This window comes from Hyaena hyaena, unplaced genomic scaffold, assembly GCF_003009895.1.
Source record: "Hyaena hyaena isolate Hyena2069 unplaced genomic scaffold, ASM300989v1 scaffold_162, whole genome shotgun sequence".
Classification (NCBI taxonomy): Eukaryota; Metazoa; Chordata; class Mammalia; order Carnivora; family Hyaenidae; genus Hyaena; species Hyaena hyaena.
Genome location: NW_024080795.1, coordinates 1,258,133 through 1,285,806, shown reverse-complemented (window position 1 = coordinate 1,285,806; position 27,674 = coordinate 1,258,133). Strand labels below are relative to the sequence as shown.

The window sequence follows — 27,674 nt, the reverse complement described above, 5'->3', positions numbered from 1 at the left end:
ATATCCCTGACACATCGACCATAATATGCACCATTCTGTTCTCCTGTGCACCCCACGTACACTCCTGTTACAGTGTTTACATTGTACGGTGATTTATCTTTTTTAAAAAAATTATTTTGAAGTCATCTCTACACCCAATGTGGGGCTCGAACTTAGAACCCCGAGATTAAGAGTTGTGTGCTTCCTGACTGAGCCGGCCAGTCGCCCCCTGTACCATGATTTCTTGTCTGTCTCCCTCAGTATATGTGACTGAAACCCACACGACACAGGCTCTGGCACAAAGCATGGCTCAAGCAATACTCATGTAATGACTACTGGATCCATCAACTGCTTATTAAGCACCAACTATATGCCAGCCCTGTACTCGATTTTTAATGCGAATCGTTCAAAGTGAATATACTTATTTCTAAATCTATAAAAGTGAATGAGGGGCTCCTGGGTGGCTCGGTCGGTTGAGCGGCTGGCTTCAGCTCAGGTCATGATCTCACGGTTTGTGGGTTCGAGCCCCACATCTGGCTCTGTGCTGACAGCTGGGAGCCTGGAGCCTGCTTCAGATTCTGTGTCTCCTTCTCTCTCTGCCCCTCCCTTGCTCACACTCTGTCTCTCTCTGTCTCTCAAAAATAAATAAACATTAAAAAATTTTTTAAAAAATAAAAATAAACCTATAAAATGAAAAGTAATGAGCGTATTTTGTTGGCTCCTGGGCCAGCCTAGCAGACCTATATCCAGACTAGTGTACCTTCCAACAGGTACAGTGTCTTCAAATTTTCTAGAACTTTTCTTTGGGGAAAAAAAAAAAAAAAAACATAGCCCATAGCACATTCTTTGGAATCTTCTCAGGGAGGCCTTTGTTTCCTGAAGGCAGACTTGATTTTTGGAGGCAGGTAAAAGCCACTTGGCAGCGAACCCAGTGAATGAGGTGGGTGATGGAGCCGAAGAACATTATTTTCGGTTCCAAACAAGGTGTGACTATAAAGAACCAAAGCTCGTTTTCTTATTCGGTGCATAAACTGGCTCAAGAGCAACTTCAAAAGAAGACCTCCAAAAATGTTGTGGTCTTGGCAAGAAGGAAATCGCTCCAGTACCCACTCACACACACACTCTCTCACCACCTCCCCCCCCCCCCCCCCCCCCCCCCCCGCATGGTGTATAGTGTCTGCCCCGATATACAGACAAGTAAAATCCAAAACCCTTGGAATTTAGTTGTAAAAACTCAACTACACAGATCGGGGCTGGAAGAGACCTGGCTTGGTAGCCATTCTTGCAAAGACATTGGGGGTTTCAGTTGGCCCGAAGCTCACCATGCACACGGAGTGTACCGTGGCTTCCAGGCGAGCGTCTGTTTCCTAGGACCGCTCTGGTGGACGCCCTGGGCTTCCGTGGGAACACAGCTTCCCATGCTGCGTTCCGCTCAGGCTCTAGCAGCATCCTGGGCTCAGCCAAGAGCAGGATGGCATCAGAGGGCCACTGACCCACTGGAGCACGGAGCAGGGCTGAAGGGGATGAGGGAGCGGTTTCGAACAACCACAAAATAAACCCAGAAGAGGCAAGAGTCAGTGATTGAAAATTATCGGTGAAGAACCGCTGTGTGGAAAATGGCGTCAGCTTGATCTCAGGTTGGGCTGTCTGGAGGAGCCAGAACCAGTGGGTGAGGATTCTAGGAAGGCAGGTCTAGGCTTAGCCTAATAAAGACTGATTCCTCTTATGGAATTGTAGGGTTAGGATAGTCTCGTGTGTGTGAAAATACATGTACAGAGAAAGAGAGGAAGGATATGAATAAAAATATTTCATAGTAAAATCTATGGGGGATGGAATTATGGGGTAAACGTCCTTTTTAAAACTTTATATAATGTTATATTATTAGAATTTTTATTACCGGGGCGCCCGGGTGGCTCAGTGGGTTAAGCACCCAACTTTGGCTCTGGTCACAATTTCATGGTTTGTGAGTTTGAGCCCCGCATTGGGCTGTGTGCTGACAGTGTGGAGCCTGCTTGCGATTCTCTCCTCTGCCTCACCCGCACTCACACTTTCTCTCTCTTTCAAAATCAATAAGCAAATTTTATAAAAACAGACTTTTAAAATTATCTACGTGTATTTCTTTTGCATAAAATAAGTTTGCTAAAATTTGGAGGTAACCAGCAACCAAATGGGCTACGTTGTGACATAGTGAGAGCCCTGCCTTAGGCAGTAACCAAATGAAGATCGTGGGATGAGACAGCAGGTCTTTTCTGGCCTAGGGATTCCATATGTCACTCTATGATTTCACCTTGTTCAAGTACCAGGGTTGGGCTGGTGGAAGGTCACACGTGCATTCACAGGGAAAGAGAAATAGTCTTCTTACCATAATTCATGTGTAGGAAGTTTAAATCAAAGGGTAGAATAAACACTTCAAAAGTGAAAAGCCACCAACTAGCTGTGAAACTGGATTCTGAACTAGAGGAATAAAGAACATGGAAGGCTAGGGAAAGGCACGGATAGAAAGTGAAAAGAGACAGGCTATTAGGTGCAAGAAAACATCAGTAAAAGCTGGCCAAGTATCTATGGTTTGTAAATGGGTATGGTTTTCCATGGGAATCCCAAGTATTTCGCTGAAGCCAGCAGGCCGTGGCTAGCCCAGAAGAGCTGTCTTCTGCCGTCATCACTTAGCCTTGATGGACCCAAGCTGGCAGACAGGGTACCAAGACAGCAGACACACCGGTTGGCCTGGGTCGTGTTCTGGGGTCTGAAGCGTGTCAGATGTGACCTTAGGCTACCAAAGTCCCGAGAGGTGTACGGCACACACGCGGCGTCAGCGCTGGCCAAGACGAGGCTGCTATAGAACGAGAGCGACGAAGAGGCCAGACATCTTGTCCTGATTGTCCACTTCACAAAAGGGAAACTGAGGCCTGGAGAGGGGAAGTGACTGAGAAGGGTGTGTCAAAGCTGACAATCCTGGGGCACCTGGCTGACTGTCGGTGGAGCATGTGACGCTTGATCTAGCGGTTGTAAGTTCGAGCCCCGTGTTGGGTGTAGGGATTACTTAAAAATAAAATCTTAAAAATAAATAAAAGCTGACAACCCTTTTCATCTCCTGGGAGGAAGAATGGACTTTAGTACAGTCTTCTCCTGCCCACGGGCATAAAACCTGGTTTCAGAACCACAAATTATTTTTAGCACATTAAATCAAAACCTTCCTGCAGAATGACAGGGACAGTTATTAGGCGATACGTCAGCTCTAGTTCCTTCTACTGGTCGGGTGTTGCTATCATATCACACCCTGAGTCCAGGGAGGAAACCTTCGCAGTATTCAGGTTTCCTGAATCCAAGAACAAAGATTCCTACAAATCTCATTCAGACACAGAAATAATGATGGCTTGAAAAACAAAGATAATTCCCTCTCCAGTCTCACCAGCCGCTACAAATCGCCGAAACCAGATTCACAAATACAACGGATTGTAGTCTTCAACAAAAGCAACTGAAGGAAACACTACACCGCACGTTTCCAATTCGTGTTTGTGAAAATGTCTGCAAAGGTTGAAAATAAACATTGGAGACCAGGGGTCCGCGGGAGACCCAGACAGAAGTGTGTTGGTGACAGCAGGACAAGGCGGGACGAGAAGTTGTGAGAAATTATGCCTCCCGTGTCCTGCATGGTGACCTCTTGCCATGGGACAGAAATTGGAGATCCTGGCGGGGACCACCTTCTAGAATCAAAGGGGACTCAGGTCCCTTCCTTGACCCTTGCTCGTGCTCCTTGGCCGTGTCTCACCCTCTCTTTCTTATCTTTATTCGGCTCCTCCTGTCCTTGCCCTCAGGTGGGAGTCGAGTCCCTGCCCATGAGAAAGAATCGGTAATGTTTCCGTTGACCTGAGCTGGCAGACGGGCAATATGCTGGCATCGTAACAGTGTCAAGTCGGTGATTCCTGAGGTTCTTTGGCGGCAGAAGGTCCAAATATCGACATCCGGGCCACTATCACCTGTGACGTTGGAAGTGTGAAACCCAGCTTTAAGTTGTCATACTGGCCTCGGATGGACAGAGAGCTGGTACCGAAGTTAGGATGGGTTTCAGACCCTCTGCTCCGGGAGAACAGGGATCCAATCTCGTTCTCGTTTCCACCGTCTCCAGCATCTGGTGCAGTATCTGACATGCAATAGGGACCCCAAACCTAGTTGTTGAATCAACAGGTGTTGAAGAAGCCCACCTGTAGCCAGGAGTGAACGTGGCTGCTTCCTGTAAATCATGCCACCTCTGCAACCCGACCCAGGGCAAGTGCTGGGCCTGTCATGCGGCAGCCCCTGGAGAAGGGGGCGGAGAGCGAGCCCGAGACAAGAGCAGAGAAGCTTGGGGAATCGTTTCTTTGCACGGTTATGATTTCCTGGACCCGTGTCTCTGGGTTGGGGGAAGGGGGAATATTAATCACGTGATTGTACATGAGCCACACAGAGGGTTTCTTTTTGGGCAAAGCTTTTTCAGCAAAGGGGAGATTTGTAAAGGGAGATAGGAACTTTCTGGGATACCTCTGGTTTCATAGGCAAGACACGCTAAGACACTCCAAGATTTCTACGTGGAGATTATGCACCGGCTTTGATGGGGGCTGGGGGCCAGGATTGATACCCGGCCAAAAGGCGGGCGAGGAGGCAGAGCTGGGGGACCTCACTGACGTCTGATGGGATTTTCTCCTGCCCAACAGAAAGCTGGGCAAGGAGGAGGAAAAACTCCACACGGTCACCATGTACGAGGGCTTACAAAAAACACCCAATGCGCTTTTATTTGAGCATTTATTTTTTTTTTTTTCAAAGAAATCCATGCAAAGGGAAAGAGAAAGAGAGAGACCAAGAGAGAGAAAGACATGGTAACCATGTTCTAGCAGCCAAACATAGGAAAATAATTTGGCACAACTTGAGTGTTTTTTTTTTTTCTTTGCAAAAAGACAATCTACACTACCACTAAAATTTACCTTCCTCAAAGACGCCATTTGATTTTCGAAAACATAACACGTGGTTAGTCTTCTACTTAATGGCTGGAGGAGGTATACAAGATAAAAAAAATAGAAAAAAAGAAGAAGGTAGGTCCCCTTCTAGGGGAGGACCCCAGGGTGCTGAGGGGCAGCACGTGTGCTGTGCACTAGGAAGTCAGTGCACCAGGAAGAAAAAACACGCCACATAGATCGCCAAGCTGGTTAGAACCTTCAGGGGGAAATGGCCGCTCCCGAGGTTGTGAGAGGCCACTATCTCATTGTCCTTTTGATTCGCGTGCTGCTTGTTTCCAGGCGCGTCATCCACATCCAGATCGTAAGCCAGTTCTGCCAAAAGAAGAGAAGAATGTGAAATACAGGATTGCCGATCGCATCGGCTGTAGGCTAGTGGTGGCACCAGCATTTGTCTGGATTGCTGGGATGCCTCAGCTCTCGTGGAAAGAAGGCGGCCAGGAGGTGGGGAGGAGACAGGGGGCTGGGGGGGGGGTCCCCCAGTGGAAGGAGATGGCTAGAGGGGCTCCTTGCAGAGGTCACACCAACCACACCAACGGGGAGAAGCTGACTGCTTCCCCTCCCCCTTTTGGCTCCGCTCACACCCAAGGGGGCACATTGGCGCTTTGTAACTCCCCTCCTCCCCCCCACCGCAAGGCTGTGCTTGAAGGTCGCTTTCACCACATCTCACCGGTATTGAAATGGAAGGTGCTGGGTGGGTGACTATGTGTGTGCCCTTGTGTGTGTGTATGTGTCAGAGGGGTGGGAGGCAGGGTAGTTTGCCATTAAAAGTTGCTTTATTTTCCCCAAATATTTCTTCATTGATCTTTGCGGTCTTTTCATCCCACCCCTTAAAACACACACACACACACGCACATGCACACGCACACACAGCAAAACCAATCTAATGGATAGGATTTAAAGTGATACCAAGCAAAGACCAAGGCGAGGCTGATGGGTAAGGGCGTGCCTTCTTTGACCACCCACCATTTATGAGATATGTTCATGATTCTGAAAAGAAACTGGGATGTTGACGTTGGCCTAATTCGAACATCTCTCAGAAGGCAAACCTAAGTAGGCAGTGGTGTATCAGGAAGTTCAAGACGGCCAGCCCTGGGCCAGAGGTCAGTTTCTTTCAGATTTGTTTTTCCAGACTTAGAACTCAATTCTACTCCCTTGACTTTTCTAGACTCCATTGCCAATGTGGCTATTTCAATAGCTTGGGAAGGTGACGTGATGTGAGTGCCCTCAGCGGCCAACTGTCCTGTGGCCAGCGGAGCTGGAAAGATCCCTCGGGGACACTGAGATGCAGAACAACAGGCACAGAGGAAATGATTGGGATTCTACAGAGGGAAGGAAGGAAGGGGAAGGAAGAGCTCCTCTTACAAGGGATGAAACACTCACTAAAGTCACAGGAAGAAAGTGTGGGGACTTAGCTGGTGCAGGATGCGCACAGAGCGGCGCCCGGGACCAGGGTGGCTCCGAAGCTGCCAATGCTTACAGCAGGCAGCAAGGTCAAGGTGATCAAAGCGGGGGGGGGGGGGGAGGGGGGATTACACAGACTGCAACACTCCTCTCCAAGAGGGCTACTGTAGTTTCTAATGCCACCAGCAATGGGGAGAAAACCGACTGACTGGTCTCAATTGAAAAAAGATAACGTGGTCCGCATTAGATGATACAGTAAGATTTCTTTAATTGTATGTATTTGGTTACCGTACAGATCAACTTTTTCTATATCGTAGTTTACTAGTTACGTGTCGTAATGCCTAACAGTCTATACCCTTTGCCTTTTTATCTGACAGGTATTAAGATTTTTCCTATTAATTTGAATATGTATTTTATTGAATCCTTTGCCTATCATATTTGATACAAATAATGTTTCTATCTTGTTGTTACCTATACTTGTTTTCCATTGCTGTACAAAGAAACCATGTCCTAACTTTCCGCATATATGAATCTGACTACATTCTGCTCCTCTAGGGCTGAGAAAGTTTTTCGCCTTGAGTGCCAGTAAGAATACAAATCCAATTTTTCAGAGAACCCTCTCACCCAGGGAAAAGCGACTCACCAGACTATAATCTGGATTCCCTCTCCCTGTAAAATAAATACATACAAAGAAAAGAAAAAGAAGAAAAGAACAAAGAGCGGTGCTCTGTTTGGAAGTCGGGCGTCTTTCTCTGAAAGCTGAACTATGCAGAGCACACAGGCAAGGCTGAGGTCAGCACGGGCTTAGGTCATGATCGGGTTTCACCAAAGCTGAGAACACATATGGCTCTATCTGTTGAAAGCCCAGCCTTGAGTCTTGAGGCAACTTCTCAACTTAATTGCAAGGGAGTATTTTTAGGGTTGACCTGAATGACAGAACTCTTAGCTCTGCTTCCAGATTCCTCTTCCGGATATTCCCTTTGCCCCACGTCAAGATGAAACATCTATTAATGTTACCACTGGGCCCCTGTGCTATTTATCTTGCTCTTCGAATAATCCGCGAACACTGACCAAGTTTCATGTAGTAGAGCAGTTATGGTGAGCCCAGCGGACGCCAAGTCTGGTAGTTTCTAATCTCCTATGCCAACCAACACCTCTTTTGTTATTTCTACCTTTTGGACCCTTTGTTTCACAATTGTAAAAATGATTACCAGTTATTGAGTCCTCGCTGTGTGCCAGGCACTGTACTAAGCTACTTAGGTACATTATCTCATTTAATTTAACCTCTTCAACAGTGTTGCAAGGTAGCCGATATGATTCCCATTTTACTGATGAGGCAGCTCCAACCCGGGTTACTTTTTTGGCCCATATTTGCACAGCTGGTCAGTGACAGAGGTGCTGTTTGAACACAGGTCTGACCCTGAAACCTCATATGAAGCTGTACCATCTCTTGAACAATGTTGTATATCAAATAGACTGTAGTAGTTTGGTAGCAATGGATTTTTTTTCTTGGAAAAAAAATACATCTTGATTAAGGAAAATACATAATACCAAAGAGACCTTCTCAAAAGCATGACAAAAGTCCAGAGTTTCCACATAAAAGTGGTTGCATACTTGTTTGAGGAGCATTATTAAGGTCTGTGAAATCCTGTAAAGAGGTCTGGGCAACTTGGGGGACCAAGAATGGTAATTATGTCACTTCTATTTCCCTGAAGAAATCAGCAGTGATGGTCAGGGCTATTCGATACCCCAAGCACAAAGCTGGCCCGAGTCTTCCATCTACAAAGGGCCCCCAGGAATATTCAGAATACCTTTGTGCGCTTCCGAAGCTGTGCCTGACGGTTTTGTGAGGCTCCCCATTTAACGGCAGCAACCCTGTGGCTGGGCTTCTATGGCTTACAGTGATGGGGGTTTCACCAAAGACACGCCCTGGGCCTGGGTCACCATCATGGATACTAGTGACAAAGGGGGCAGCTTAGCACGGTAATGAAGTATTTATAGGAGATAGAGGAAATAGGGTTTTGGTCAAAGATAAATGTGGACATCCTTGGATGGGGGGAATATAATCCTCTTTGATTCAACAAGCTTAATGGTAGCCTACAAGGTCCCAAGCATTGAGCTAGAAGGTTGGAGAAAGACTTAGTGCCTGCCTTTAGGAATCCCGCCCTCTGGCAAGGGAAACAGACTAATAGACAAACCTACGGGGAGCTCGGCAGAAGGTAGTGAGGTAGAGATAGAGGTAACAATCAGAATGCCCTGGGGAGAGAAATCTCCAAATAGAAGGCTCTGGGAAGACTTCTCAGAACAACTGGGATACAATCTACACCGTGAAGGCTGGACGGCACAGCTGAATGAGATGGTTATTCATTTCAGGCAGGGAGTTCAGCTTGAGCGGAACCATCAGTATCAGAGGGTGCAGGGAGGGCACGCTCAGGGGGAGCACGCAGTCCGTCCGATGGGCGGGAACGCACGGTGTCCACTGCTGTGGTGTGCGTGTGTGCTGAAGGGTGGCTGATGAGAGGTAAGGCAGGAAGGACACGTAAGGGCCATATCGCGATGGATTGGGAATGCTGACTTTACTCTGTGGGCAACAGGGAGCCACTGAAGGTTTTTAAAAGTAAAAAAATCAGTCTGATTTGTGTTTTTTTAGAAAGATCATTGGTAAGAGTTTGTAGGACAGCCCTAAGTGGGAGAGACTGTCAGACATCGTTTCTTAGAAAACACAGGAGGCCTGTGGAAAAAGTATCTGGGGTTTAGCCAGTAGCATCTGGGGTTTAGCCAGTAGCAAAATAATTAAAAAAAAAACCTACAAGAGAACGGGGCGCCTGGGTGGCTCAGTCGGTTAAGTGCCCAGCTTTGATCTCAGCTCAGGTCATGATCTCACGGTTTGTGGGTTTGAGGCCCACATCAGGGCCTGCTTGGGATTCTCTCTCTTCCTCTTTCTCTGCCCTCCCCCGTGTGCACAAGCATGCACTCTCTTTCTCTCTCAAAATCAATAAATAAACTTAAACCTACAAAAGAGGTAAAGCTACACCAAACCAAAACCTTCACATTTTGCTACAAACTAGATCTATTATGAGAATCATTTTAAACCATTCTCTTTTAAAATTATCTTTTAATGTTTATTTTTGAGAGAGAGAGAGAGAGAGAGAGAGAGAGAGAGAACGAGTAGGAGAAGGGCAGAGAGAGAGGGACACACAGAATCTGAAGCAGGCTCCAGGCTCTGAGCTGTCAGCACAGAGCCCAACATGGGGCTCGTAGGGCTTGAACCCACGAACTGTGAGATCATGACTGGAGCTGAAGTCGGATGCTTAACCAACTGAGCCACCCAGGTACCTCTTATACTATTCTCTTTTAAATCATTCATGGTTTTATCAGTGATTTCCCAGAAAATATCTTTGCTATATTAGGTACACACTGTAAAATGCACACAAATTGTTTCTACCATGCAACTGAGGGTCAGTGAAACACACCCAGAGGGTAGAGCCAACAATTCGTACTAATTGCACACTCAGCCCTGACTCTCATTTTGCCCTCCTTAGTACTGCAGGTTAGGTCATCTCTTTAATTATTTATTTAAGTAAACTCTACACCCAATGTGGGGTTTGAACTCGAAATCCCGGATCAAGAGTCACATGCTCTACTGACCAAGTCAGCCGGCGCCCCTCGATAATCCCTTTACAATAACTGTCAGTCATTAAGGTCTGAACTTTACTTTGAGAAGTTTTTCTGAGTTGGGCAAAGCACTCAGTGGGGAACCCTCCGGCCTTAGTTATTCAGAGTCGCCCAGTGGAGGTCCTAAGGAAGGCTGTCCCAACCGCAGAGTCCGGAGCTGGGCTCGGCCATTGTCTGACTAGTTCTCGTTGGCAACTCATTTTCCTCTACCCTGGGCTTCTGTCATTCCATCTGCCCAAATCAGGCCACTTAGACTGGATGAACTCTCCATTTCCTTCTAGTTTTATTTCCTTCAGATCCCCAGGCTCCTGGGGTGCCGGGAGGGACACAGTCCCCTCTACCCACACCAGCCAAGTGGCTGTCCCCAGCAGAACCTCCATAAGCAAGTAGGGTCCATCAGCTGCTTCTCTTAGGATGTGAGTTTTTCTGGTGATGTTCATCGGGTACCAAATTCTCCATCCTCTTTCTACTTGAGCCGATCTAATCTTGGGTAAAAGATGCTGGCAATAGGGGCGCCTGGGTGGCTTAGTCGGTTAAGCGTCCGACTTTCGCTTAGGTCACGATCTCGCGGTTCGTGGGTTCGAGCCCCACGTCGGGCTCTGTGCTGACTGCCAGCTCAGAGCCTGGAGCCTGTTTCAGTCTGTGACTCCCTCTCTCTCTGACCCTCCCCTGCTCACGCTGTCTCTCTCTCTCCTAGAAATAAATAAAAAACATTAAAAAAAAAAAGATGCTGGCAAGAAATCAATCTGCACCGGCCTGTTTTGGTTTCCTTTAAATCTGGGCATAATAACTTGTGCTGAAGCCCGTGCACACGACGCTTTGCGGGAGAAGTGGCTGGACCTGTGGGGCACCAAGCAGGCGTGCACAGGCAGCCACGGGAGAGCTGTCAGCCAGGGAGACAAGCCCCTGGGCTCTCCTGAAGCCACCGGGTTCTGGAGCGTATAATGGGATGCACCTGCTCAGCGCCGGACGGCAGTGGCATCAGGGAGAGCAGCGCACTGCTGCCGGGCCTCACCCACCCCAGTGCGCAGACGTCACAGGGCGGCCTGGAAGGCTGGCTGCTATCAAAATACCAGGGGAGAGAACGCTGCCCTTGAGCCAAGCGCGGGGGTTTCCTCCTTGCCAAGCCTGCGGCAGCAGATGGCTTCAACCCGGCCCTCGTACAGCAGCAGAGCGACGCTGCTCTCCTCGAACCTCGCACTTGCTGTGTACGGTTGGCTCCCAAGGCATGACTGTGTGAAGCCTTCAGTACGCTGCTTGGCAGACCCCAGACGCTAAAAGTGGGGCGGTCTCCGGAGAAAGCGTGTTCATTGCACTACTGCTCACTCCACTGCCCATTCCCACAGACGCCCTCGGGCGCTGCCATTCGCTTCAGAATCCCGGGCAGATCTCGCTTTCCTCGCCCCGCCATCAACGCCACCCTTGAACCCGCCACATCAGCCGTTACTCCTCTGTGAACCTTCAGGTGTGAAATGACTCCCTGGACTTGAAAGCAGAAGAAAGTGAGTTTGTTAATTACCCCGGGGGTCTCTGGGCGTCTAGATTTTCTTCTTCATAGATCAGGCGAGGGGAAGCTGGCCCACTTGGGGCCTCTGGTTTTTAATGGGTCTATTGGGACTCCTTTCAGAATGGGTCCATTTCACAATGTGCCTTCTTGACACACAAGTGAGCTGCCATTTCGTGTGCGAAATGACTGTAAATTCTGGGACTAACCCAATGGCCTCTCCTGGAAGAGGGCTGGGCGGTGAGATGCTTGCTTTATTTCCTACAGCCAGTTCCAGCTGCAAACATCCTCAGTCACAACGATGGGATGTGGAAAAATACGGTGGCTTTCCCCATTAGTATAGGCGTGGCCTCTCCTATTAATCTGGGGTATGTGTATCTTCAGGTTACACTGCACTGGGCTGTGGGTACATAAAGCCATGACAGCTGTTTTCCTAAACACATAGGACATCTTATACTCAACCACACAAGACTGTACCGTGGAGTAGAAATGCACTATGTGCAGGGCACCTGGGTGGCTCAGTGGGTTGAGCATCCAGCTCTTGATTTTGGCTCAGGTCATGATCTCACAGTTTCTGAGATGGAGCCCCATGTTGGGCTCTATGCTGAGAGCACGGAGGCTGTTTGGGGTTCTGTCTCCCTCTCTCTCTGACCCTACTCTGCTCGCTCTCACTCTCTCTCTCTAAATGAATGAATGAATGAATGATGAATAAATAAAGATTTAAAAAAAAAGAAACACACTGTTTGCAAACTCATTTAAGACTTCATAACTTATTTCATGTTCACTAGGACCTTCAGGTTATATCTGAGCTCCTCTCTCTTCACCGATGCATGGAGTACTTAGGAAGGGCTTAGAAGCACTGTTAGGGTACTGGAGTCATATGGGCTGTGTACAGTACTCAAAGCTGGACACTGTTCACATACTCCTAATTAATGACTTCAGGTAGGCCTTTCTGTGACAACTTCCTTGTTGAGAGGACCATCACAGTAATTGCCCTTAACTGGGTGGGGCTCAGACTGCTGAGTTTACGAATACAAAACGGTTTCCAGGGGGTTCAGTGACTACGAATGCTTCACTACTGCATTTAGGCATTAAGAAAGGAAGAAACAAAAATATCACTTAATCCCTTTGGAAATTAAATCATTTTACTACAGAATCTTATTATAACAGGGACCACTACCATACCTATTTAGGTACATCATGAGTCAAGTCGTATTCCCAGAAGCAGAACAACTGTGTCCTAGAAACCCCGACAGTATGAGTGGGCGGTGTGGGTGCTGGCCCTCCCGCGCCAGCCTCAGAATTACCGCCACCTTCCGCAGCAGTGTCCCGACTACTACTCTCATGTCGACAGATCCTTCTGACGCAAGGCTGCCTGACAGCTCCCCGGGAATCACACCTCATCAAAGCCTTCACTTCCCACAGGAGAAGTTATATCATCCCACGGGACAGAGACACTGTTCTGCAAGCTCTAGGAGAAAAGATGATGAGAACAGGCTTAGAGAAGGCAAGAGAAGAGAACCTTGTAAAGAGGGGAGGCACAGGGGTGCCTGGGTAGCTCAGTGGGTTGAGTGGAAAGAGGGGAGGCGTAGCGCGGTCCAGTGTTTATCGAGAGCTGAAGCAAAGTAAGGACTAAGATGCAGCAACCGAGTGTGTCAACCAGATGGTTCCAGGAGATTGTTGAGAGATGTTCATTAGGGTGGTTGAGTGAAAAACCAGACAGTACTGAGCTGAAGAGACAGCAGGAGGTACTGTGGGTTTGCTGACTACCCATCAGCCTTTGGAGAAGTCTGAGAGCGAGTGCAACAAGGCACCGTCAGCCTGACGGTGCCTGAGATACTGTGTCATAATTCCTAACTTGTCTGTGCAACTATGTCTCATTAGAAGGTGCCTCCAAAGTGCCAACTCAAGACGGTCTTCGGAAATGCAGTATTCTTGTTATCCTTGCTACACGGACAGCCTGTACTAGACGCTCAGATACCTGCACACCGATGTTTATAGCCGATTATTCACAATGGACAAAGAGTGGAAGCAACCCAAGTGTCCATCAGTGTATGAATGAACGAAAGGTGGTGCATTCATACAATGGATATTATTTAGCCATCAAAAGGAACAAAGTGTTGATACATGCCCCAGCATGGCTAAAACTTGTAAACGTTACGCTGAGTGAGAGAAGCCAGTCACAAAATACTACACAGTATATGACTCCATGATATGAAATAGAAATAGGCAGAACAGGCAAATTTTGGAAAGAGTGGTAATGGTTGCATAACATTTTGGATGTAATTAATGTCACCGAATTGTATACTTAATAATTTACATGCTATATATATTTTACCATGATTAAAAAAAAACTATAGAAACCAAAAGGCAGTGGCATTTGGGGCACATGCCAGGTCCTAAAGGGAGTGCACTGCCACTCTAGTATTTTATTTTGGAGAGGGGTGAGTGTGTGAATGTACCCTATACCATAGCATCTGCCCCCCAATGGTACTCCTTCAGTGCCTTGAACATCAAATTGTCCAAAAGAATGAAAGTGAATGGATATTTAACACTACCCTAGAATTGCAGATGTGGCTCCTCAATTGGGAATGGAGGAAGAGGAGAGTTTTCGTCAAGGGTTTTAATTGGAGATGAATTATTTATGAGAAATTTGTATACAATCTCAGGAAAATTACATTTATTTTTGTGGCTCACATAGATGATGCTAAGCTAAAACCATATTTAAAAAAATCAATTAAGGATGCACTGTCCTCATTACTTAAAAAAAACTTAATGGTTTAGATTCACAGAGCTCTGTTTATAAAATAAATATCAGGCATGATGCAGCTACAGAGGTATGCATCACTAGGCTTTGAGCACATAGAAGGAAAACACAAAATGTCACTTATTGTAGCCACGTCCGACTGCTGGTGAGGTGTCAGGAGAGTGAGCGAGTGGCCTTATAGTACCTCGGAGCCCAGGCTCCAAGATGCTCAATGAAAAGCACTGTGAAGGCATTGGGGGTAAGGCCTTAGACATACTTAGATGGGAAAACCCAAAGTTTGGTAATCTTCCATTTTTAATAAGCCATGGTGGATCTTACCAAAAAATGTACCTGAGACTTAAAATGTTTGAAATGCCCTGGCAATGCCCAACAGCAAAGAAAATGATCAGTACAATAGCCGATGGGTCAAAATGGCTCAAGTCCCTGAAAATATTCAGCTTGGGCGCAGGAACATTGTAGGCCAGAAGTCAACAGCAGGCAGGTGTCCTCATAAATGACAGATGAAAAGCCTCCTTAAGTTGTTCCATCTGAATTTCGTCCTCAAAAACTCTCCAACTGTGAAATGCTCCCATCATCATCAATGGGATTTGGGGGATTGAGAGTCCTTTCCCCTCAATTTACTTGGAACAACACATTGTCATTCTGGCTCCATCTTCCTACCTTCCCATCTTTAAGTCAGTAAGTTCCTGTTCTCACATCCACACAGGTGCTCGCTCCTCTGTCTTTGGATGCTGACCGTTCCTCTCTTCCTTCAGCCCCTCTCCCCTTCCATACCCCCCTGTAGTCCTCAGCGTCTCAGCTAAATAAGATACCCATTCCAATCCAATGGCCCACTGCTGTCCAGGAATGACTGTTCTATTCTGTGACAGCAGGAGCAAGACAATATTCTTTTTTCTAGATCACAGGTTGAACCACATTTCTCTCTTCCTCAAAAGCCTTTGATGGCTCCCTAGTGGATGTGGGCTCAAGTCCTATTTCCTTAGCAAGGCATTTACGAACCTCTCCATCTCATCTTGTCTTGCTTTCTAGTTTCAGCTGCCCATATATTTCTCCAAGTACCATATAGTGTAGTCATACCATCCCACTCATCATTTGCTGGAAAAGGCAAGTTTTTTGAAATTCCCATGTCTTTCTCCATGCTGCTCCCTCAGCCTGGGATTGTCTCTTTCTCTTTTTCTCTCTCTCCCCCCTCCCCCCCCCCCACCTCTCACTCTCTCTCTCTCAGGTCTCAGCTTACATGATACCTCTTCCAGGAAGCCTTCCCATCTCGCCCAGCCAAAATTAATCACTTCTCTCTCTGGCTATTAATTGGATTGTATTTCTATTATAGCACTCCTTTCAATTTGTCTCATAGGAAAGTTAGTAATTTCTACATTCCTGTCTTTAGCTAGACCATTAACCCCTATCAAAGTAAGAAATGAATCTTTTTCCTCCCCATAGCTGCCACACAGTACCTGGCTAGCACAAATGCTTACACACATGCTTGTTGGCTGACTGAATGAATGAACACACGAATCAATGGCTGCATGAACAAACACATTATCCTCAGTCTACTGAGGGATACCAGCTTGGCAGACACCCTTCCCAAAGAGTCTACCCCCACTAACAGATGATTTCGTGAGGGAAAAGAGTCCCGCTGAGCTATGATGAAGACAAGACAAAGACAAGGCCATGGAGGGGTAGCCCAGGAAGCAAATGGCAGGGCTCAAACCCTGACCTCTAGATTCCAAAGCCCTCTGAGAACAGCCAGTTCTCATTACCCCCAGCATCAGTTCACTGCACTCAGGGTGGATGGGATCTACAAAGATTATTTTCTTATTCCCTTTTGCTGCCTGGAACTTGATGCCTTGCTATGTAAGCAGCTGACACATGCTGACATTCCGTGTGCCACGCTGGGCAGGAAACAGGTTTTCTGGTGAGCAGCTTCCATTTATTTCCTGCTTGGAAACTTTATGATTGGGTTCCCATACCTTTGGCCCCCGGCCTTTGCCTCGCGATCTACCCACCCCTGGGCCACACCTTGCCCTTTATATCACCACCAATGCCCAAGCCCAGGGGCTGCTGGTGATTGAAATGTCAGCACCTGGCAGTGTGACATCAAAATGTAGCTTCGTCTTCTTGCTTGGCTGTAATAGGATGAAGCAATAAGCCTACAGTCCCTGCAGTAACACATGCGGGCACCCTCTCCCCTCACAGAGGTCCACTGGATGGCTGGCATGGGAAGAAATACAGTTCCTCAATCTAAAAGTTCTATGTTTTCATTTCTCTCCCCTTTTCCATCTCTCGATTCACTTCGCTCTCTCTTCCCACTGATCTTTAAACTCATCTCCTGTGTCCAAGTATTCTCTCCTCTTCTGTCTAGTCACTGCTCCACTGCTGTGATGTTTTCCATATCCTCAGGCAAAGGGCAAGGGTGGGATCCTCAGATGGGCTTTGGGCTTTGAATCTTAAAGATGCTTTTCTGTTCCTTCCATGTTGATTTAAACCTCTCACCAGGGTTCCATTTGTTTTAGAAGCAGTTCTAATACCCCCTTCCTTAACCTTTCAATCCCATGCGGCTATGGCTCAACATCATTTCTCTGGTCCTGCCTGATTCCCCCAACTCATGTCCTCTCTGTAATTTCCCTTCTCTCTCTTAGAATCTTCTGGCTCCAGAGCCATGCCACTTCATCCTAAGTGATCTCTACATACAACGTGGGGCCCGAACTCATGACCCTGAGATCAAGAGTCACGCACTCCACCAACGGAGCCAGCCAGGTGCCCCGCCATGCCTTTTCAGTTACTGTTGTTTCACGGCCGGCCTTGTATTTCTCCTAAGGGGAAAATGGTTTGGACTTCAATAAAGAACTTTCTAATAACTAGTGCAATCTGAAAATTGCACAGACTGCCCCTAGACAGTGATCTCCATCTCTGCAGGTGGTCCAGGCATTTGGTAGACATTGGTAAAGGGGTTCAAACATAGAATGAGGGTGAAGGTAAATAGCTTCCAGTGACCCTTCCAACCCTGAGGTTCTAGGATTTCATTCCAGTGTTTACAGGTCTCATGGCAGGGAAAAGGGGGAAGGGACAGGGTTAAAGTGACCTTTGCATTCCACCCTTTGACACAGATACTCTGTGGAGAGGAATCTAAAGAGACATCTTTGGAACCTCTCCCAAAGAAAGGGATGGTGTCTTTTGGAGACCATGACAAGCTTAGAGAGGAGGGCTTTAAGTTTGTCAAGGAGTTATCAACCAAGACATAATTTTAAGGGAGCAATCACTACATGTCTAAAATGGGGAGAGAGCCACACAGTCTGTCCAGCTTATGAAGATAGGGGCTAAGTCTCAGGAATAATGTGAATATTTATCAGGCAACATGAAATGTACGTATAGGGTACGGGGTGGCCATAAGAGGTCACCACCTATGTAGAAGGTGAAGCAATGAACTCAGGAAGTGTTTACACTGAATTTTTCCCCTACCAGTAGAACTCAATTAGCAGTAACGTGCAGGTGGTAGACATCTTGCTCGGTGCGGCTACATAATGGTATCAGGATCCAAAGGAAGAAAAGAAGTGGCATCAGATGGAGAAAACCCATTCTGGGAACATGATTAGGACATAAGTGGGAAGGACTCAAGGGTAAGGCAACTGAGGAGAAAAAGCTGGATGATCCTCGTACAAACAGCTCTGTGGGCATTAGAACAAAGTAGGCAAGTCCAGAGGGAGTCTGGGAAAGGTAAAAAGATGCCAAGTGGCCCAAACCCATTGCTAGAACGATGTACAAAGGAAAAAGGAAAAATTCTACTACAAAGGGTGGCTGTCAGATCACTAAGGAGGAGGAAGATATTAAACCAAAATAAAAAGAAGATGCAACTAGCAAGAAACGAATGCTTTAATTAGAGTCAAGGGTGGTCCCGGTTCCTTATCACTAAGAAGGGACAGGAATTTTCGGCATTTTCTTTACCTATCCACAGAATACATCAAATGTGCCAATCAACCAACATAAATACATCTTCTTGCTGGTCAAGTCAAATTAAGAAGGAAAATGTCATGCTGTAGGCATAACAGAGGCATCATAAAATAAATGATGGCATTTCAAGAGGACAAACGGATGGCTACCAGAGGGGTTCATGAGGTGCTGGGGATGAAGGAGGGCACTTGTGATGAGCGCCGGGTAACGTATAGAAGTGCTGAATTGCTATATTGTACACCTGAAACGAATACTATACTATATGTTAATTAACTAACTGGAATTTAAATAAAAACTTAGAACAAAAAGGAAATCAATGATGGCATGTCAGAGTGAATAGGTCTTGCATGGCCAATAAAGAAGCCATGTTTAAACACATTCAATGCAATCAACAGCAACAACAAAAGATCAAAACTGAGGCCTTACTGCCTGGCGCCCTAAACTTCTTCTGATAATATATGCTGAGAACATAATGAAAGTAAACACAGCGGCTATTCTGCAATTATCCAAAGGAAAACAGGGACGAGGGTAGTAATAGTCATTGCTTGGTGAAAAGCCAATCAGACATAAAGTAGTTTCTGATACAAGAGAACGGGAGAGAATCATGATGTAGCATCAGTAATCTCTGGGTGATTCCTGTCACTTGATCGCACGGGTTTTCCGAACCAATTAGGAAGAAGGGATTAGACCGGGAAGTTCCCCTTTGAGTCACAGCTTGCCCCAAACTAAATTCTGATGAATTATTGTTTTCTTAAATATTTTTACCTTTTAAACAACTTTATTGAGGTATTATTTAAATACCATACAATTCACCCATTTCAAGTAAGCTGCTGGTGAGTTTCAGTGAATTTAGCGAGTCGGAATTCAATTTTAGAGCAATTTCATCAGCCCAATACCCCATAAGATCCCTTATGCCAGTTTACAGTTAAACCTTCAACGGAGTCTTTTTACTTTTTTCCTCTTGAGCCTTCTTGCAGCATCCAGTACTGTTGGCCACTCTCTGTTTGAGGCGTGGCCCCATCTCTTCCTTGGCCCTCTACTCTCCTTGCTTTACGAGTCTTCTAGAACGTTCTCTTCAGTGCCCCGGGTTGTAGCTATCACTGAGAATTCCCAAATCTCTCTCTTGCTCAGACAGCTCTCTGGAGATCTAACTGCTCCGGGCCATTTCTACCCGGAAGGCTCTCAGGCAACTCCGACCCAACAAGCCAGAAAGAGTGCAGCATTTCTAGTCCCTTAAGTCTCCTCCCCCCCACCCCCCCCACCCCCCAGCATCCTGGGTCCCTCACGCTTGCCCCCTTCCCCTCCCTGTTTGGCCATCTGGTAGCCCAAGTCCGAAACCTGCAAGACCCCCTAGATTCTTCCTCTTCCATTTTCATCCTCTGGGTCTGATTAATGCTCACATCCGGTAAATTCTGTTTTCTGACTATTTCGTGAATTCCTTTCCATAGCCATCGGGACTGCTTAGATTATGCTGTCTTCATCTCTCACCTGGACTAGCAGCCTTCTGGTTTTGTCTTCATGCAAACTGTCCTCCACACAGTGGATAGGGTCCTTTATTTTGTTAATTTTTAAACTACTCAACACATGAATGCATTCTTGAAGCTCAAACAACACCTGAGCATATAGAGAAACAAAGCGAGCCCCCTCTTCAGCTCCCCCCCTTCCCATAACTCCCCAGGGGTAATTACTGGTAAATAACAAAATACTGGTCCTCTCTATGCACATGCATATGCTACACTGTCTCCGAAATCTTTGTGTATTCATACTCATAGAACAGCCTTTTGTGGCTGCAAGAAATCCCACAGGACCAATATCACAATTAGCTGTTTCCCCTCCGAGAGGCATTTAGTTTGCTTCTCATTCCTCCCAGGCCCAAAGAGTGCTGCAGTGAGCGTACGCAGACATACACTTGTGGATACGTGGTGTATTTCTAGAAGGTAGATTCCTAGGATAATGCTGGCATGTAGGAATGGAGGCTGCATGGGAGCCAGCTTGCAGGATGGTGGGCAAAGGCTGGTTGGAGATTTGACAGAAAGGAAATTAATGTATTTTTTCTTAAAAAGATGATGTAGAGAATATTGAGACATAGGATGGCATTAAGAAATCTTTGGGGAAAAACCATCTTAAAATGTTATTACCCTAATGCAGGATTCATTTAAAACAAACTATGGCTTTCCAAGCCATGACAAATCTGGCTGGGCACAGCATCATGAAGACAAGCTGGAGGTCCAGGCACCCACCGCTGAATGTCACTTGGCAATAGAGTGCGTTCGTCAAGAAAAGCGCTATTACTCGGGGCGCCTGGGTGGCTTAGTCGGTTGAGCGTCCGACTTTCGCTTAGGTCATGATCTCGCGGTTCGTGGGTTTGGGCCCCGCGTCGGGCTCTGTGCTGACTGCCAGCTAAGAGCCTGGAGCCTGTTTCCAATTCTGTGTCTCCCCCTCTCTCTGACCCTCCCCTGCTCATGCTGTCTCTCTCTCTCTCCTAGAAATAAATAAATAAAAAAAAAATTTAAAAAAATTAAAAAAAATTAAAAAAAAAAAAAAGAAAAGCGCTATTACAGAAAACTACAGAAATTGGACTGTGGAGCAAACCCTAGTACATAAACTCCCCTACGGTTCTTGGTTGTAACCATTTTGCTGTGGGATTTTTCATCTTTATTTTCACAATTTTAGGTGGATGTTGAGAAAACTTCTCAGAGAAGAGAATCCTAATCACTAAGGGGTGGAAAATGGGTCTTTTGAGGAGACGCTAAAGGGAACATAATTGTCTGGTGACCTTTGATTCGCTTCCAAAGGCGGTGACGTTTTGGTCACGAGACGCAGTTGGCCGAGAATCTTTAATGCAAGTAATCAGTTCATTGCTGGGCCCACACGTGCACAACCGCATAAGCAGCAAAGCAACTCATGTAAAGGGAAGAATCAAAATGAGCAAACTGCAATTAGGTATGCAATGTCACCAGAGAAAGCAATTTGCTAAAGGGATTACCACGATTAAAGATGCATTCTCCCCAAATAGAGATGGTTTTCTTCAGTTGATTTGTCCCTATCAGGTCTCCCTGCGTCCTACAGAAATTCTGTTGTCTGTTTCATTTCTCTGCCGAGAGATTAGAGGAAGTAAATTGAGCTTCTCCAGTCACTATGATTTCCTCCCAAATGGAAGAAGTATTAACAGAGGGCCGTAGAGACAGATTACAGTTTAGGTCACTCAGGGGAGAAATCCGAAGCCCCCTTTCGACTGACAACAAGGTAAATTAATCCTCAAATCTTTTCCCTTAGCATTAAGCCTAAGACCAAGTTTAGGAGGCCTCCTTTGCAACTTGATTTTTGTGGGTTTCACCTTTCTCAGGCCCCGGCAGCCAGGCAGGCAGGCGGGCGGGCAGCGCTTAGAGGAAGCGGGGCCCGAACACACGTCCACAGGCCAGTGGCCCGTGGCCTCCTCTCTTTGCCTCGCTTTCTTCTCTTTCGCTCTAGCTTCCTTCCACGAGACTTCTTGGAACCCTCGCCATTTCCAGGGTTGCTTTGCGGGGGTGGGGGGTGGGGTGGGGAGGATAGGGTTGAAATGTATCCAGTTCTGGGTCCTTATCTTTGTTGCCGCCCCCAGAGTCCTTCTAAGACAGTTTGGTTTCAGTGAGTTGTCACGAGTGAGCCCCGGAAGCGGAATGGTCGTGGGTGCGGCAGCCACAGGGGGGGTGGGAGGCTTTGTGTGAAGTCCGCTTGGGTCAATGCAATGAATTAATGAAACTCGGTGAGTGCCAGGAACAAGTCTGGTGGGGGGGGGGGGTGCGGCAGACAGGCCCCCAGGGAAACAGGAGAAGCCACGGGGCCTGCCCTCAAGGGGCCACAAGGGGCGCCTGGGTGGCTTAGCTTTCGCTTAGGTCATGATCTCGCGGTTCGTGGGTTCGATCCCCGCGTCGGGCTCTGTGCTGACTGCCAGCTCAGAGCCTGGAGCCTATTTCAGAGTCTGTGACTCCTTCTCTCTCTGACCCTCCCCTGTTCACGCTCTCTCTCTCTCTCTCCTAGAAATAAATAAAACATTAAAAAAAATTAAAAAAAAAAAAGAGAGGCGCGACCGGACCAAGTGCTGTGGCAACTCTGAGCACCGGGGGAGGGGGGACTGGTTGGGCGGGTGGGGGGGGCGGCGGTTGAGGGCTCTGAGAAGGGAAATGTGGGGAAGCCTGATCACAGCCCTTTACTTCCCGGCCTGGGAGCAGAGAATACTCTTACTACCAGCGTCGTGCGACGTCTCAGGTGAGACATACATACTGTGCCTTCTAAACCTTAACGTGCTCCACAAGCGTGGTATTTGTGTTGTTTGAGAAACCCATGACCACGAAGACGCTCTGGAACCTAAGTAAGTCTCTCATGCTTTCACATTGCCCCTCCCCCTTTAATGCCCACCCTCGCACCCTCCAGCTGTCTGTCTGTCTGTCTCTCCTCTTTATTGTTCGGTGATCCTGAGTGTTCGGGGGAAGGGTCCCTTGCTTTGGCTGACAGGAAATGCAAGTCAGGGAGCGAGGGCCTGCGGCGCCGAAAGTGCGGGTGTGCGGCCCGGGGCCCCCTTACCTGCAGGCCCTGGGCCCATTCCCCTCCCCCCCCCCCCACCCAGCCTGGCTGGCGGCCGGGATTCTGAGCACAGGCGCGGTGGGGGTGCAGCTGGTCTTCAGATGAAACCCTAAACCCTTTCAAACACTCGGCAGTCTTTCTACTTTCTCAGCTTGCGAGGCTCTTGAAGATTTCCCTCTGTACATTTTTCCAGCACCATGTGAGGTGCCGGTTCGTCAAGAGACATTTAGGAGAAGGCCTTTTAAATGTACACTCCTTTAAAACGGAGTTCCTTTTTCCCTGGGGTTTTTGCCATTAACTATCTGTCAGCTTATTTGCACATTTTATGAACTGAAGAGTGAATGTATTCCCACCTAAACACACACACACGCAAACTCGGATGGGTTCCTGTGCGGGTCCCGAGAGTGGAAATGAACACAATTAGAAGCCAGACAGAGATAGTCTAAGAAGTCAGGTGCCATGAGATAAGATGGTGACAAATCGCGCACCCCGTATTCTCATTCCTGCTTAAAGAAAGAGAAGTGAATTTACTTCGACAATGTGGGGCAGGTCTGGCGGAGGAAGTAAAGACACAGACTACTCTCCAAAGAGCTTTTGACTCAGAGGCACTACTGCCCTCGCCATGATCGCCCTTCAATTTTCCTCCAATTGCCTATTTTAAAATATCCACTCACCTTGGGGGAGAAGCACGTCCTATCCCGGTACCGTGGTTATGGGAAGGTTTCATCTGGTAGCTTGGTAAACAGAGGCTATGAGCTTGAATTACTGAAATTAGCAAGGCTAATGCCATGTCACTATTCAAAACCGTGCCAATTTGGAATTTCTTAATGGCCTCAGGAGAGGGAGTCTTTCTACATCCTACAGTCTCTCTCCATTCTTACCTAAATTCCTTCTCATAGATGTTATGAATGGCCTGTTTTGTAGCCAACACAAACTTTGTCCAGTAAAATAATGTCAGGAACTCAGAATGAAAAGAGATTAGCTGTTCCTGGCTCCTGTTATTTTAAAGCAGAAATAACTTTGGCTTCTACTGATTCATAGACAAAGCTTGAAATGCAAAGCATGCTCAACTCTAGATTCAGCATGAAAAGGACCTTAAAATATGCCCAAGTGCAAGTAATGGATTTATTAAAGGGAAGAAAAGAGCTACTTTCACACACTCCCAGGCTCTTTAGTCCTGTCATATCAGTAATCTTGCTTAAGAATTTCATTCTATTTACATTTCTTCTCCCTTTAAATATCCTCAGGACTCATATGGCATCAAATATTGAAGCTTGTAAGACATTAATTTCTTTATGTTAATTAAGGGGAAGGCGTGTAATGTGGACAAGGGCTAGAATTCGGAGCACCTGCAACGATTTCAATAGGAATTAAAAATCAGTTCTGTGGTTTTAATTGAACACCTGATAATTTATCATCACAGAGATTCGGGGAAGCCAAGTTCAAGTATCTTCTTTGGTCTGTTTTTGGCACGGTTCCAGAACAAGTGCATTTCCCATTAGGAAATCCAGTTTATATTTGATGACAAAAGAATGAACTGCAGCACTGGGGTGAATATGAAAACATTTATAAAATCGTAATAACATGGAAGGTTTTCAAGCCGCACAGCACATAAAGCACATAGCTCTAAATCATACACACGCACACACACAGAGGCTTTCTGTTTCAACTTTAAGAGAACGCAAAAAGAATGAAAACAGTGCCTAAAGAACTTTGGGGGCATTTTGGGATATTTGTGGGAAATCAAACAGGTGGAGGAGTCACGAGAATCTTTCCAAACAGCATTCAAGTAAGGAGACAGCCAGGTTCAGTTCCCCGTTGGAGATACTAGGTTCCGGTCTTGATTTTCCCAAGATTAAGAATAAACGCACCCACATCTGTGCCTCAGTCTCCACCTGCAACCTAGTTAATGCAGTAAAGTAGGAATTAGATGGAAGTTGCATGGGCAGGTCCATTTTGATCAGATGCTAGTCTGTTTCCACAGGATTCGTTAGAACCCCAGAACCTCCATGCGAATGTTAGGATCCTGAACAGGCAGTGTGAGCGAATGACTGTCCCAGGATCCTACCCCTTTCTCTCACCTCCATCACCTGCTGGCTATGTGACCACAGTCCTTTAAATCTGAGCTTTTGTTGGCTAATCTGCAAAATGGGCACAATACCACTGCCTTGTAGGACCGTGGAGGCATTTACCAGATAATACATGTGTACCAGTTCGCCGACCAAAGAGAGGGAAATGGTCAGGAGAAGCGAGAAAGAAATAGGGTAACTGAAATCTGTGTCTGTCCTGAAGAGGAGTAGGAAAGGATTTTGCAAGTCTGAGTTTCTGTGTATTCAAAATTTGTTTCGGAACCGATAAATGAAGCTGGGCTACAAGATTCTACCACCCTTGGCAGGGAATAAAAAGGCAAGCTGGCGATCTAATGCTGTGGACACAAGAGAAAAGAGCTGTTTGGTTGAACTCGACTTTCCTTTTTAGAAAAGTCAATCCAACTTATCTGGATAGGCTGAGTTTGAATATGCACAGTTACTTGTACCTAGCATGAAAAACATTCAAAACACTCTCGTAAGTTCTGCTCAAATGAGAAAACAAAGAGCCAGTTACAGGTAACAGTTAAAACTAAAGATATGAAAATTTTTTTTAAAAAGTTTTATTTATTTAAGTAATCCCTACACGACACGTGGGGCTTGAACTCAAGATCCCGAGATCAAGAGTTGCATGCTCTACCTACTGGGCCGGCCAGGCGCCCCAATATGAAATGTTTTCCGATAAAAAGTTCCACCAAGTATTTTAAAATGCCAGATCCCAGATTTCCAGATATAAATCAAGTTGTCACTCCTTATAGCATCATTACTGATAAAAAACAACAACTAGCACACCAGGCATTTTTGAAATAACAAAGTTCAAATACTTGCGTTTTCCTTTTGAGGAAGTTCAGTCTACTTGGCTCTTCATTTTCTGACAAAGTTTCCCTAAATGTGATTCCTCTATGACCAGGACTCCAGGCCCAGACATCAGTGAGCATTTATTTAGCCATACTCAACGCAACTTCCTATTTCTCCTGTGCACAGCTAGCCCATTACTAAAGATGAGGTGCTCTTCTGCCCTGGCCCTCTGTCAACGTTGGGGTAGGGCTCTGGCCAGCCATTTCTCACTCCCAGGCTGTTTCTACAAGTACTTTGGAGAAGAATGTGCTGGAGAGGTTAGGCCAGCTCCAAATTATGAATTCATAACCTAGTAGAGGAGTCAGGGAGAAGTGAGGAATCCGAGGATCAAGCCCAGGATTTGGGCCCACCCTATAGTGGCCTGCCACTGTTAATCTGGTTTGGGTCCATTTATCGACCTTGAACTCTGCTATCAGCCCATCAGCGTCTTAGGAGAGATGGATGCACAGAAGTAACTGGGATCTGTGCGCACCAACAAATTTGATGGCTGCCATTGTTGTTAAAGCTTCGACCTGGGACAAAATTGAGAAGACAAGTGTATCTTTGCTCCCTTCTTAATCTCACTTGCACCATTGCCCTTCCTCATCCTCTGAAGAGATGTGTTGGCTTAATGCTCTCTCGTAGCTGATCAGGGTGACCTTCTTGGGCTGGCACTGCCTGATCAGTACCCAGTTCTCTCAACATGTCTCCCCACCTCATCAAAGTATAACAGTCTCAAGCCTCATTTCTGCAGAGCCCTGTGTTTTGTTTAAGTGGCAATAGGCAGCCATGAGCAAATCAGAGAATCTCATCCCTTTCCAGTGATTCATGTGGTTCACACTCCAGGGGTACAAAATAGATCTGACAGGGAAGTAGTGTGTTTCGCGCTAAAAGCCCTGGACCTGGAGCCGGAACCCATAGCTGTCAATACTGGCTCTACTACCTATCAGCTCTGATTTGGGGTGAGTTACATAACTCCCTGAAGCTACAGTTACCTCACCTGTAAAACAGGGTTGCTCTGAGGACACGCGAAAGCATTTAGCATGGTATCTGGCATATAGTAGGTGCCTAATAAATTGAGGCATTCCATGAAAAGGTGGACAAGGATGTGAGATTCCCAACCTCTCTAAGCCCTCAAGGTGTAAGAGGGCTTTCAAAATCACATGTACTGAGGGGCGCCTGGGTGGCGTAGTCGGTTAAGCGTCTGACTTTCGCTTAGGTCATGATCTCGCGGTTCGTGGGTTCGAGCCCCGCGTCAGGCTCTGTGCTGACTGCCAGCTCAGAGCCTGGAGCCTGTTTCAGTCTGTGACTCCCTCTCTCTCTGACCCTCCCCTGCTCATGCTGTCTCTCTCTCTCTCCCCTAGAAATTAAAAAAAAAAAAAATCACATGTACTGAATTGTGAATGTCAATGGGCTCAAGCTAAAGGGAACTTGAATTCCAGTATAGATTTTAATGTTTCTAAAGTAACAATTTACAAATTCTTTTTTCTCTCTCAATGCTTTCTTTTGGCAGACTCAATACAAACATGCTAGTAACACAAACCACAAGAAGAATGGAAGATGAACAATCAATAGAACCACTATGAAAATATCAGGCAGATGCTCTTCTTTCAACTGGTTCAAAGTTGCTAAGTCTTCATGCTGGTGCCTCCTTTTTAAACAAATATGTTGCCGCAGATGGTTTATATCCTTTCCATTAAACTGTGGGATTTCACATGTATGGGAGGTGCTAGGCAAAGATGCAGAAACTGTCACATCTTTAATACCCCAGTATAGTATAGTCAGGCTTTCCAACACCTACTGCCCTGTGCTCTTCCCAGCTGTAGCTCGTGTTCCACCTCTGACCCCCACAGTAGCCTTGCAGGGACAAATAATACTTTGGGAGTTTGTCACATCTCTGCTCCAACGTTCCCGGTGCCTCA

General features: G+C 46.6%; 1 protein-coding gene across 1 annotated transcript in view; it reads right to left on the bottom strand.

Moving 5' to 3' along the window:
• Nucleotides 1-4,757: 4,757 nt before the first annotated feature.
• The window catches only part of GPC3 (glypican 3), a 446,356-nt gene continuing 423,439 nt past the window's right edge, over nt 4,758-27,674 (bottom strand). The window contains exon 8 of the mRNA XM_039239848.1: nt 4,758-5,282. Coding sequence (XP_039095779.1) covers nt 5,113-5,282 — 170 coding nt within the window. The 3' untranslated portion in view covers nt 4,758-5,112. The remainder of the gene's footprint in view (nt 5,283-27,674) is intronic.